Raw genomic sequence first — 12,901 nt, forward strand, 5'->3', positions numbered from 1 at the left:
GGAGTCACACCTATATACCCCGTCCCCTTGTTAGAGAGTGTCAGTATATGGGGTACTAGAGGAGGGGTCACACCTATATACCCTGTCCCCTAGGTTAGAGAGCGTCAGTATATGGGGTACTAGAGGAGGGGTCACACCTATATACCCCGTCCCCTAGGTTAGAGAGTGTCACTGTCAGTATACGGGGTACCAGAGGAGGAGTCACACCTATATATCATGTCCCCTAGGTTAGAGAGTGTCAGTATATGGGGTACTAGAGGAGGGAGTCACACCTATATACCCCGTCCCCTAGGTTAGAGAGTTTCACTGTCAGTATACGGGTACTAGAGGAGGAGTCACACCTATATACCCTGTCCCCTAGGTTAGAGAGTGTCAGTATATGGGGTACTAGAGGAGGGAGTCACACCTATATACCCCGTCCCCTAGGTTAGAGAGTTTCACTGTCAGTATACGGGTACTAGAGGAGGAGTCACACCTATATACCCTGTCCCCTAGGTTAGAGAGTGTCAGTATATGGGGTACTAGAGGAGGGGTCACACCTATATACCCCGTCCCCTTGTTAGAGAGTGTCACTGTCAGTATACGGGGTACCAGAGGAGGGAGTCACACCTATATACCCCGTCCCCTAGGCTCACTGATCACACAGGTAAGGACACCGTTGAGGTTAGACTGCCTGGAATACATTGTACGATGATTGTTGTTAGATACGAGTTGCCATAGTCCGGCAATGTTGCTGTCTATGACCATGAGGTAAAATATATGGACAGCGACTTCAGCCTCTTATTGCAGCTAGAAGTATTGTGTGACGGTGTTTTCTGATTTCTATTTTAATTTATAAAGTGACTGACTTGTAATGTGGGGTAAGGGGCGGCTGGTGTCCTGGCAGTGAGCATAGTTAGAATGATTTCTACTTCAGGGTCCATAGCTGGACCTGGATCCACGGGCACCACACAGTTAAAGCTTTTGCTGCTCCCAGGATGCACTTGGGTCCATCCTCCTCTATACCCCGCCCCCGAGCCACAGGCACCTCAGTTTTAGTTGGTGCCCAGCCGGTGTCGGTCACCCTGAGGAGCAGCCCCTAAGCTTTTCTTTAAAGAGAATAAAAATTTTTTCTGATCCGTTTAGGGTGGCAGCATCAGACTGTCCTTTAGGACGTCCACGCTGCCGCTCCTACTCCCCGCTGGCGCCGAGACGCCAGTATAGATCTGGGGATTGTGGGAACCCAGAGTCTGTACTAGCCAGGCTCTGGGGACTCCCATGACTGCTGCCGGATGCTCCGGGGATCAAGGTAAGCCGAGTGTTGCCGCGTGCGACGGCCCGCGGAGGACTTAGAATGCAGTCGGATGCCTCCGGTCTCTGGGGACAGACCGGAGGCGCTAGCAGCGGCGGCGGGCTCCCCCTTTCTGAGGCATATCCTGCGTGACCGCTAGACCACCAGGGTGACAGGCTGGCAGCGGGACCGGCAACCCTGGGGTTAATTGCTAGCCAGGGGAGGCAGCCTTCCCTGTCTAGCAGCTCCTCCCCTCAGCTAAGCGCGCCTTTCTACTCGGGTCTGGCGTCGCTGAGCTGCTCTTATCTCACGGCCACTCCTCCTCTGAGGTCTCTGGTGGCCATCTTCCTTTGGCAGACATTGCAGATCTCACAGGCGGTACAAATGGACCGGTCCCCCTGTGTACCTCTCCCCTGCTAAAGGACAGTGTACACAGCGCTATAGCTCTCCCAGTATTCCGCAGTTATTGCTGTCTCCCCCCCGTATCCCAGACTGTGGGTCCCTATACGGGGATGCCTGTGTATGTTCAGTCTCCCCCTGTGACGCAGCAGTCTGGTGCCTTTTCAGAGTTTTCTCAGGCGGCTCCTCCATCTTGGGTGGATATTCTCTCCAGCTCTGTACAGAGTCTGGCGGCCTCATCTTCGGCGTTTCAGTCGATGTTGCAAAGTGATGTGTCACCGAAGGCATCCAAGCGTCATGTCGTGGGTTCACTGACTGCGCAATTGTCGGACTCGGATGTGTCTTCAGATGACTGAGAGATTCATGAGGGCTCTGACTCTGATGCCATGGGCCAGGAGGTGGAGACTAAGTCCTCCATTAATGTGCCGGCATTGGTTAGAGCGGTGCGGGCTATCCTCCAAATAGAGGATGAGGCGCCGGCTCCTAGGTCGAAGTATCCTAATTTTAAAAAAGCTAAGGTAACTTTGAATGTTTTTCCCTCTCTGACCAATTGACGGATCATATGGCGGGGGCCTGGCAGTCGCCCAGTAAGAGATTCCAACCACAGAAGCGGTTGGCATCCAACTATCCTTTTCCTGAGGCTGATTGCAGGAAATGGGAAACTCCACCGGCGGTGGATTCCCATGTCACCCGCTTAATTAAAAGCGCTACGTTGCCATTGCCATCTATCTCTTCTCTGAAGGATCCCACGGACAGGAAAGTGGAGACTTGCTTAAAGTCTGTCTATTCTCTCTCTGGGGCAGTGGCCCGTCCGTCCATGGCCATCTCCTGGGTGGCTAAAGCCATCGAGAGTTGGGCCAACGCTTTGGAGGATACCTTTCCTGAAGATGCTCCGGATATCCAGAGAGCATTAATAGGACAGATGAGGGATGCGGCTTCCTATATTGGGGAAGCGTCGTTGGATGCCAGTCTACTGACCTCTAGGGTTTCGACTGCAGCTGTGTCTGCTCATCGGTCCTTGTGGCTGGGGTCCTGGAGGGCTGATGCAGACTCTAAAAAGGGCCTGGAGGCTTTGCCTTTTAATGGAGAGTTGCCGTTTGCTGCAGACTTGGACAAAATAGTAGATACCTGGCGAAATCCAAGTCGGCCTCCCTCCCTTCGCCTTTAGCGCTGGCTAAGGTGAGGAGCTCTGCTTTTCGGTCCTTTCGGGTTCAGGGTAAGGCAAAAGATAAGTCCTTCCCTAGACAATCGACGACCAAGGCCACCTCTAAGCCCAAGAAGCAGGCCTGGAGTGCCAGGCGTCCTTCTTCCAAGCAGGAAGATAAACCTTCTGCCTGATGGGACGGCCTCCCTCTGGGGGACCCCAGAGTGGGAGGCCAACTTCTCCAATTCACCCAGTGCTGGCACAATACCACCACGGATGCCTGCGTTTGAGAAGTAGTCTCCCAAGGGTACGCCCTGTCTTTTCGGCTCAGTCCGCCCCACCAGTTTTTCTGCACGAGTCCTTCTCTGGACAAGACCAAAGCCTCACAGATTCAGGTAGCTATAGAGTCCTTGCTGCAAGCAGGGGTCATTGTTCCCTTTCCACAGTCTCAACGTGGGACGGGGTACTATTCTACTCTGTTTCTGGTGCAGAAGCCAAATGGTTCTCATCGCCCTATCCTCAATTTCATGTCTCTGAACAAATACCTCAAAGTTCCCAAATTCAGGATGACGATGGAACCCGGGGATTACATGGTCTCCCTGGATATCCAGGATACCTACCTCCATGTGCCCATAGCACCTGCACACCAGCGGTATCTGAGGTTCGCTATCCTACAGCATCACTACCAGTTTCGGGCGTTACCCTTTGGCCTCTCCACGGCACCAAGGGTATTCACCAAAGTAATGGCGATCATGGCCGCACATCTTCGGAGCCAGGATGTACAGCTGCTGCCGTATCTGGACGACCTCCTTTTGCTGGCGAGCTCTCCAGAGGTACTGCTTCAACATCTCCACCTGACGATCGCTTGTCTGCAAGCGCACGGGTGGTTGATAAATTGGAGAAAGTCCTCCCTGATTCCATCACAGCGGATGGTTCATTTGGGAGCCCTGCTAGATTCTCGTCAGCAAAGGATCTTCCTGACTCCGGAAAAGGTCTCCTCCCTACAGCTGCGGATACACAGCTGCCTGAGCAGTTGCCGCCTGTCGGCCCATTCGGCAATGAGAGTTCTGGGGTCCATGGTGTCGGCATTCGACATGGTGGAGTTTGCCCAGTTCCATTCCTGATCCCTGCAGGGGCTGATTTTATCTGAGAGCGGATCCAGTGAGGTAACCCGTTCCACTCTGATGCTGGTGTTGTCCCCGGAGGTTCGTCAGTCTTTGGCTTGGTGGCTTCAGACAGCTCATCTGGTCGAGGGGCGCCCCTTTTGGATCCCGGACTGGGTCCTGCTCACAACAGATGCCAGTCTCCGGGGTTGGGGGGCAGTGACAGGCTCATTGTCACTTCAAGGAAAGGTGGACTGCGGAAGAAGCTCTTCTCCCCATCAACATCCTGGAACTGCGGGCGGTGTACAGGGCCCTGCAGTCATTCGGCACCGCTCTTCAAGGAAGGGCGGTTCACGTTCAATCCGACAACGCCACCAGGGCGGCGTACATTAACCACCAGGGAGGAACTCGCAGTCGGGCTGCTATGTCAGAGGTGTCTCTCATCCTTGCTTGGGCGGAGTGCCACATTCCAGCAATCTCGGCGGTCTTCATACCCGGAGTCCTCGATTGGGAGGCGGACTTCCTCAGCCGTCACAGCGTGCATCCCGGGAAATGGTCGCTTCACCCAGAGGTGTTTCAGCTACTCGTGGACAGATGGGGCTGCCTGAGCTGGACTTGATGGCGTCCTGTCACAATCACAAGTTGCCCCTGTACGGGTCAAGGACAAGAGACGCAGGCGCATGTCTGGTAGACGTGCTGTCTGTGAAGTGGAAGTTTCACCTGGCGTATCTGTTTCCTCCGATATCCCTGCTACCTCGGGTCCTGCGGAAATTCAAGCAGGACGGCGGCATGCTCGTGCTGGTGGCTCCGGCATGGCCCAGACGTCCTTGGTATTCCGATCTGAGGGGCGCCTCCATCGACGCTCCGTACCTTCTTCTGCAGCGTCAGGACCTATTGTCTCAGGGGCCCTGCCTTTACCCGGATCTGGGTCGGCTGTCTTTGATGGAGTGGCTCTTGAGACAGCAGTCTTAAGGTCCCGGGGCTTTTCAGGCTCTGTCATCAGTACCATGCTGAGGGTGCGTAAGCCCGCTTCTGCACGGATTTACCATAGAGTGTGGCACACTTACTTTCAGTGGTGTGAGTCCAGAAACTTTGATCCTCAGGTGTTCAGAGTTTCTAGGGTTCTGGCATTTCTTCAGTCAGGTCTTGACCTAGGCTTACATCTTGCTTCCCTGAAGGTTCATGTGTCGGCTTTGTCAGTGTGGTTTCAACGTAGAATCGCTACACTGTCTGATGTACACACCTTTTTCCAAGGGGTTCTTAGAATCCAGCCTCCCTTTGTACCTAGAGTGGCTCCGTGGGATTTGGCGGTGGTTCTTCGGGTCCTGCAGGGCCCTCCTTTTGAGCCCCTTGAGTCGATTGACCTCAAGTGGTTAACACTGAAGACTGTTTTTTCTGCTGGTGATTGCTTAAACCAGGAGGGTGTCAGAGTTGGGGGCGCTCTACTGTAGTCCCTCCTTCTTGATTTTTCACCAGGACAGAGCGGTGCTTCGCACTCGTTCTGAGTTTGCCTAAAGTGATCTCTAAGTTTCACATCAATCAGGAACTTGTTGTGCCAGCTTTTCAGTCACCTGATCTTTCAGCTGGTGAGGCTTCCTTAGATGTAGTCCGTGCGCTCAGAATCTATGTGGACCGGACTGCTTCTGTTAGGAGGTCCGATTCGTTTTGTCCTCTTTGGTTTTCACAGGAGGGGTTGGCCTGCCAACAAACAAGCCTCACGAATAACAAACATTAGCCTGTTGGCTTTGTTCTATGTACAGGAAGGTTTACCTGTTCCAGCCTCTGTTAAGGCTCATTCCATTTGGTCTGTGGGTCCCTCTTGGGCTGCTAGATGTGGTGCCTCCGCTGTTCAGCTGTGTAAGGCGGCCACCTGGTCTTCCATTCAGACGTTTTTGAGGTTTTATGCGTTTGACACCTTCGCCTCTCAGGATGCATCCTTTGGGCGCATGATTTTCCTTTCTGCACAGGAGCTTCCCCGCCCTTAATTGAACTGCTTTGGGACATCCCCAAGGTCAACCCTGTGGACCCCCTATGGACCCTGAAGTAGAAAACAAGAGATATGGTAAGAACTTACCTTTTCTTATCTCTGTTTCTACGAAGTCCATAGGGTCCACAGGGCGCCCGCCCTGACGCACCTGGCTTCATATGGGCTGTGGTACTGGTCACCGGTGTTTCCGTCTCCCATTTCTGTGAGTATGGTTTCTTGTGTGTTCCAGTCTTCCTTCTCTCTGTTTAGTCTCCTCCTCCGGCCTGGGCTGCTTACCAACTGAGGTGCCTGTGGCTCGGGGTATAGAGGAGGATGGACCCAAGTGCATCCTGGGAGCAGCTAAAGCTTTAACTGCGTGGTGCCCGTGGATCCAGATCCAGCTATACCCCAAGGTCAACCCTGTGGACCCTATGGACTTCGTAGAAACTGAGATGACAAAGGTAAGTCCTTACCATATCTCCTGTTATTCTTATTAAGCAGTAAGATACAGATAGGAAAATACAGCAAATATTACTGTGTATAAATGAATTTCCTATAATGTTTCATTCTGCAGACTCGGGGGCTCAGGAAAACCCCTTCAGTGCATTGTACAAGGCCGTGTGTGATAATATGTCCTCGTATTTGCTGAAAAAGCAGGCGCGACTACAGACTGAAAAGCGGAAATTAGCGGCAAGTGAAGCTGGATCTGCAGTGAAAATGCAGAAGACCTGAAGAGCTAGCACTCTAATGTTGGTGCTATGATTTCCGTCTTATTACTAGGTACAGGGGAACATGACATGATAGTGGCCCATATTGGTGAGAGGACCCACAAATCCAGGTCTCTGAGACCCCCCTCGGTGTCCAGCAGCCACAAGGCAGCGCCATTTCCTGGACGGGTTTTCTGGATGCTCCGTTTTGTTTTTGGACATTTATATACAAACTCTGTTGTGTGGGCTGATAAGTAATTAGTTCTTGACACTAGGATGTGACCTGTACAATACATGTATTTCTCATTTTATTGCATTTTTATTTTTTGGATATAACACAATTCTGCCCCTTTTATTATTTTCCTACAATTAGAGAAATTTACCTCGAAATTTATTCTGTAACTTTGGAAATTCTAGAAATTGCAAATATATCTCCGTCATTGTTCTGTGCAGTCAGTGTTCTCTTTTATTAAGCGTGGGGACATGAGCTTATACGTCGCACTACGCCGGGATCCCCGTTACGCCGGGTGTCGGACCCTCCTCCAGCGTCATGGTAACGTTTTGGCGATTATAATCCCGTAATGTGGAGCTTGCAGTACGCTGGCGTCCTTACAGTGGATTGATGGAGCCACAGAACATGTCAGACTCACATCTGACGTCAGAGCTTCTGTCCCCGAGCCTGAAATAAACAGCACAAAGTCCGTCACAGTGTATTCATTCATTCTCCTCAGACGCTGGCTCCAGGGATTCACCAGATGGGGGATCTGTTATTACACGGCCACACGCGGCACCGTTATCCTTCAGGCTAAACCGCACGTGTAACGGGCAATATATGGTGCCAAACCGTAATCCGTCGCTATCATTACAACGCTAATAATACACTGAGATGGTAATCAGTAATTAGTAACAGGACGGGGGAGACTATACCTCAGTTTGTGATTACCATCTCAGTGTAACAGGACGGGGGAGACTATACCTCAGTTTGTGATTATCATCTCAGTGTAACAGGACGGGAGGAGACTATCCCTCAGTATGTGATTACCATCTCAGTGTAACAGGACGGGGGGAGACTATCCCTCAGTATGTGATTACTATCTCAGTGTAACAGGACGGGGGGGAGACTATCCCTCAGTATGTGATTACTGATTACCATCTCAGTGTAACAGGACGGGGGGAGACTATCCCTCAGTATGTGATTACTGATTACTATCTCAGTGTAACAGGACGGGGGGGGGGGACTATCCCTCAGTATGTGATTACCATCTCAGTGTAACAGGACGGGAGGAGACTATCCCTCAGTATGTGATTACCATCTCAGTGCAACAGGACGGGGGGAGACTATCCCTCAGTATGTGATTACTGATTACCATCTCAGTGTAACAGGACGGGAGGAGACTATCCCTCAGTATGTGATTACCATCTCAGTGTAACAGGACGGGGGGAGACTATCCCTCAGTATGTGATTACTGATTATCATCTCAGTGTAACAGGACGGGGAGGAGACTATCCCTCAGTATGTGATTATCATCTCAGTGTAACAGGACGGGGGGAGACTATCCCTCAGTTTGTGATAACTGATTACTATCTCAGTGTAACAGGACGGGGGGAGACTATCCCTCAGTATGTGATTACTGATTACCATCTCAGTGTAACAGGACGGGGGGGGAGACTATCCCTCAGTATGTGATTACTGATTATCATCTCAGTGTAACAGGACGGGGGAGACTATCCCTCAGTATGTGATTACCATCTCAGTGTAACAGGACGGGGGAGACTATCCCTCAGTATGTGGTCTCTATCCTGATGTCATTGGGCTTTGCCGCCCTGGGTTGGAGGAACCATAGAGGGGGTTACTTGCAGTGAGTGGGTCCCACAGCATGGTGTCAGCCCGTTCCGCAGGGGTATGTGTAGGACCCCTTCCTGAGCATAACCAGCCCTGGTGCCAATACCTCCATGCCCGCTGACCAATGGGTGTAGGAATAATGTCCTGCATGGAGCAGTGTGTTTGGGGCCCCTCCCTATACATGATGGCACCTGTCATTACTATTAGGGTGTGCAGTCTGGGGCCCCTCCCTATTCATGATGGCACCTGTCATTACTATTAGGGTGTGCAGTCTGGGGCCCCTCCCTATACATGATGGCACCTGTCATTACTATTAGGGTGTGCAGTCTGGGGCCCCTCCCTATACCCTATATTATGTGTATTTATACACACATATAGGTTCTGAGATTCCTCCAGTCTAGATTTGCACCCCACCCCCTCATATGTTTTTAAGCAGGGACGTTTGGGCGTGGGGCCCCCTGAGCTGTTCTGGGTGGACCTCTTCATGGCATCACCACAGTCACTTTGTATATCACCTTCATGTTTGTTTATTATTCATGTTTTTTTTTTCAAACATATTTTACCTTTTATTATTATTTTAACACTTATATAGTATCAGGTGTGTAAGAGGAGCTAATAAGTGTTATATAGTATCAGGTGTGTAAGAGGAGCTAATAACACGTCACTGTTACCCTTTTTTTTTTCATGTGATGCCCTGGGGAGGTCTTTGGCTGGGCTGGCTTTAGGGGTGCCCTGTGTCGCAGATGTGAACCCCAGAGTGTTAGGGACCTGCTCAATTTGGTGACCATGACGCTGGTGGGCAGGCCCGTATCATTGGCCACTGATATGCAAACTACCCCTGATATTATATTTAATAAATGTAAATGTGAACAGTAATAATCGCATAGTGCATCTGCAACTCTGTTTTCTGTCTGTTACTTTATAATCTGAGCATGATGGCACCTGTCATTACTATTAGTGTGTACAGCCCCCTCCTTATACAGCAGTGCTACTCAGACTGGTAGGAGCGCGTTCACCCACCACTCACACCAATGTCACACCGTGGGCCAATAGCCCCTCTCCCCCCACCCCTTACCAGCCACACACATGGTGCCACACCTATCTCACCAATGTCCCTGTGTGCCCTGTGCACAGACTGCTATGTAGCCTATCCTATTCATGTGACCACTGGCGTTGCGTTTGGGGGGGGGGGGGGGCGGTCGTGTTGCGTTTGGGGGGGCGGTCGTGTTGCGGTTGGGGGGGCGGTCTGTTGCAGCGCGTTTTACACTTAAGATGTAGCCCACAAGGGAGAAGTGCAGGGGGAACACCAGGGGAACGCTGCGCAAATACCAGCAGACAAACGCGGCGCGAAGTGAATATTCCAAAGATTAGTTTAATGTCAATAATTCAAATGTATCTGAGAATATTCCTTTAATGACCCCTTACCTGCCCCATTTGCCCCTCATATCGCAGTTTGGCCTCTCTCAGGGGTTCCAGCAGCAACGGACTCATCGGAGGAAAGATCTAAGAGAGACAGACAGTTACCTCCCTGATAGCAGTGTATGGGGGCAGCATGGGGTAATACTCTGTCATGCTCAGTCTTTCTGCCGCCTCCTCATTCCAGGTGCCAATCGCCTACTCTGTGTCATCAGCCATAAGGGCAACGCCACAATGTTATATCTTATTATTTCTAAGTCATTACAATGTGTCATCAGACGTCACCTATAGTAATCGGACGTCGCCTATAGTAACGTGTAATCGGACGTCGCCTATAGTAACGTGTAATCGGACGTCGCCTATAGTAACGTGTAATCGGACGTCAGAGTTTAAAATGTTGAAAATATCCACAAAATTCTAATCTTGAGATTTTGTCAGTGTCAAACAAAAGGAAGATTGGAAAAAACGTTGCACAGGCAATTTAAATTGAGGTATAAGTATTTGTACCACTATTCCCAAAATTATTTATATCAATGTCAATGTATATGAAGTATCAGGTAGCGATGGTCCTCACTAGAGTTAAGGTACATAAGCAATTTGAAAGAAGAGAAAAAAAGATCTGTCTGATTGGTGAGCACTCTAAATTCTTGGTAAATCTTATGTATAATAAAACATAACTTTTAATATAAATAATTAATATAATTAGACTCGCTGTTGTACAAAACACTCACAAAAATGTCACAAAAATTACTACTAGTCTAATACACTTTGAATCCTAGAAATCCTAAATAATTAGTTAGTAGGTATATACAAAAAAATATATATATGCACAATAATAGTAAAATTCAAACACCCTCCTATATATCAAAAGATTGCGAAATATACAGATAATAAAATGCAATTAGAATCAAGCTTAAGTAATATAATTATACAAACATCGGTTTATCCCCTAATCTATAGCATAAATGTGTCTTTAATTTAGAATAGGAAAGTCCGGGCATAGGAGCTGCCAAACCTCATTCTACTTCTCCTCACTTGGACCACGGCCTATCTATGAGGAGTGAGAGATTGCTGGAAAGGCAGGTTGCCCTTAGAAACAACAGTATAACCGCAGTGTTACTCAAGTGTTCATTTCTGCTGTTAGGGCTCTTTACTGTGCAGAATCGGACCCCTAATGAGAGAACTACTTAACTTGAGATAGCCGTCAGTTAATAGAGGGATAGAGAAGTGACTATAAACATAAATTATAATGATATGATAACAAATCTAATCACTCAGTCACTATATCTATCCTAATTGAAATTCTGTATCAATGAAAATACAACTATAACACTTTTAATGATGAAAACAGGCAATAAACTCCATTCACATAAATTGTGTCCTTTATATTGCAGTATAATATATTGCTATTAGGACACATCTAAGTTGTCACTATATGAAACGTAGTAAATCAGATAATTTCCGTACAGACAATTACATCTGATATAACATTTAGTAATAGAGCCAGCTTGTCAGAAAATGGAGTGACTGCATGTATTTAAATACATCTATGCTGCCACAAAAAAATGAATAGTTGCATAAAAAACGTGTTTAAGTGAATAATTAAATAGGATACAGCATATTACAAAAATCAGTTGTGTCAGAATATAACCGCAAGTGACCTCTACACTTATATCCTACTTGTATCTCTGTTTGGACAGCATATAGCTGCTAACACATGTTCTGCCTATTAGAGGATCATTGTGACAATTATACTGTTTAACAGGAAATGTTTTAATGGATATAAACAAAAAGGTGGATTAGTGTAAATTATATATGTCCTTTTAATACCAGCATAGTATATGGATATTCTAACGCATATACATTTTTCACTATGTAATAAGTGACGAATCAGATGATATCCGCATAGATAGTTACATCTGATATAATAGAAAGCGCTGGAGATAAACATGTCAATAAGAGAAGTGACTACACATAATTTAAACCGATCAATGCCACTACAATATAAAAAAATGGGCAAGCAAACTTGTCTATATGGATAATAGTATGAGATACATCATAGGGCAAAAATCAACCTGTAAGCGAAATAACCATAGGGCAAAAATCAGCTTGTAAGCGAATGACCACAAGTGACCTCTATCATGATAAATATACCCAGTACCCTGATGGGGAGGATCTGACTGGGTCATTTAATATAGATCATAAGAAGCAGTGGTATGGAGAAATCCCCGGGGATAAAAAACCTGATGGAGCGTTGTGCCGTGTGATAGAACCATAGGCACCCGATGCTGCCTTACTGCTCCCTGCTCCGACGTGCGTTTCGCCGTGCTGGCTTGTTCACGGAGGAAATGGTGTGATGACAGTACCTGAAAGGCCTGGGTATAAAAGGAATAGAATCGCCAATCATCCACTAATTGGCCATGAGGGACAGTTCTTACAACCAATAGAAGCCGCATCTTGTTCTTACTTTCATTATTGGAGCAGAAAACCTTCTCTATTGACGGCTTCCCTGTGCTTTGAAAAGTAACATTTGGCAACATTCATGTTATTGTTGCAACATAATATATAAAGACCTTGTATTAAGGTAATAAAATTATTCATTTTTAGATGGAATAAACTAATAACATAATTATAACATATTCAATAAATTAATAGATTCTAACAGTGTAAATTATTAAAATATGATAATATCTAAATGGCGTATATTCTACCATTGTGTGACTAAATTAATTCTTAATAAATAATTCTTAAACTACTGATAATTTGAGATTAGACTTAAAATAATATACTTACACATAACTACTGCCATTACATACTTAATCAAAATCTAACCAAAAAATAATCATAATTCCATATATATATAATTATATTGTTTGATCCTACCTATCACCAATATGTGCTGTGCTCCATGAAGAATACAACAAAAGAAAGAATGAAATAAAAGGAAAAGAAATAGAAGGAAAAGGAAAAATATACTAAGATGATACTGGTGCTAGAAAAAGTATGACAGTGTTGTGTGTGTATGTGAAAAACTTATTATGCAGCATATGCAT

The 12,901-nt window shown here is 47.3% G+C and overlaps 2 protein-coding genes across 6 annotated transcripts in view; one reads left to right on the forward strand and one right to left on the reverse strand.

The window, feature by feature from the left end:
* The window catches only part of WDR4 (WDR4 tRNA N7-guanosine methyltransferase non-catalytic subunit), an 82,329-nt gene extending 75,288 nt beyond the window's left edge, over positions 1–7,041 (forward strand). For all 3 annotated transcript variants that reach the window (XM_088463365.1, XM_088463367.1, XM_088463366.1), the window contains exon 12: positions 6,457–7,041. In XM_088463365.1, coding sequence (XP_088319491.1) covers positions 6,457–6,614 — 158 coding nt within the window. In that variant the 3' untranslated portion in view covers positions 6,615–7,041. The remainder of the gene's footprint in view (positions 1–6,456) is intronic.
* Positions 6,881–12,901, reverse strand: part of PDE9A (phosphodiesterase 9A) — a 186,159-nt gene continuing 180,138 nt past the window's right edge. For 2 of the 3 annotated variants that reach the window (XM_088463369.1, XM_088463368.1), the window contains 3 exons: positions 12,092–12,223; positions 9,858–9,935; positions 6,881–7,268 (listed from right to left, as the gene is read on the reverse strand). In XM_088463369.1, the coding sequence (XP_088319495.1) occupies positions 7,248–7,268; positions 9,858–9,935; positions 12,092–12,223 (231 nt within the window). In that variant the 3' untranslated portion in view covers positions 6,881–7,247. The remainder of the gene's footprint in view (positions 7,269–9,857; positions 9,936–12,091; positions 12,224–12,901) is intronic. The other variant, XM_088463370.1, reaches the window with a different exon arrangement.

Source organism: Taudactylus pleione, unplaced genomic scaffold (genome assembly GCF_031769625.1).
Source record: "Taudactylus pleione unplaced genomic scaffold, aTauple2 ptg001351l, whole genome shotgun sequence".
In the NCBI taxonomy this organism is placed as follows: Eukaryota; Metazoa; Chordata; class Amphibia; order Anura; family Myobatrachidae; genus Taudactylus; species Taudactylus pleione.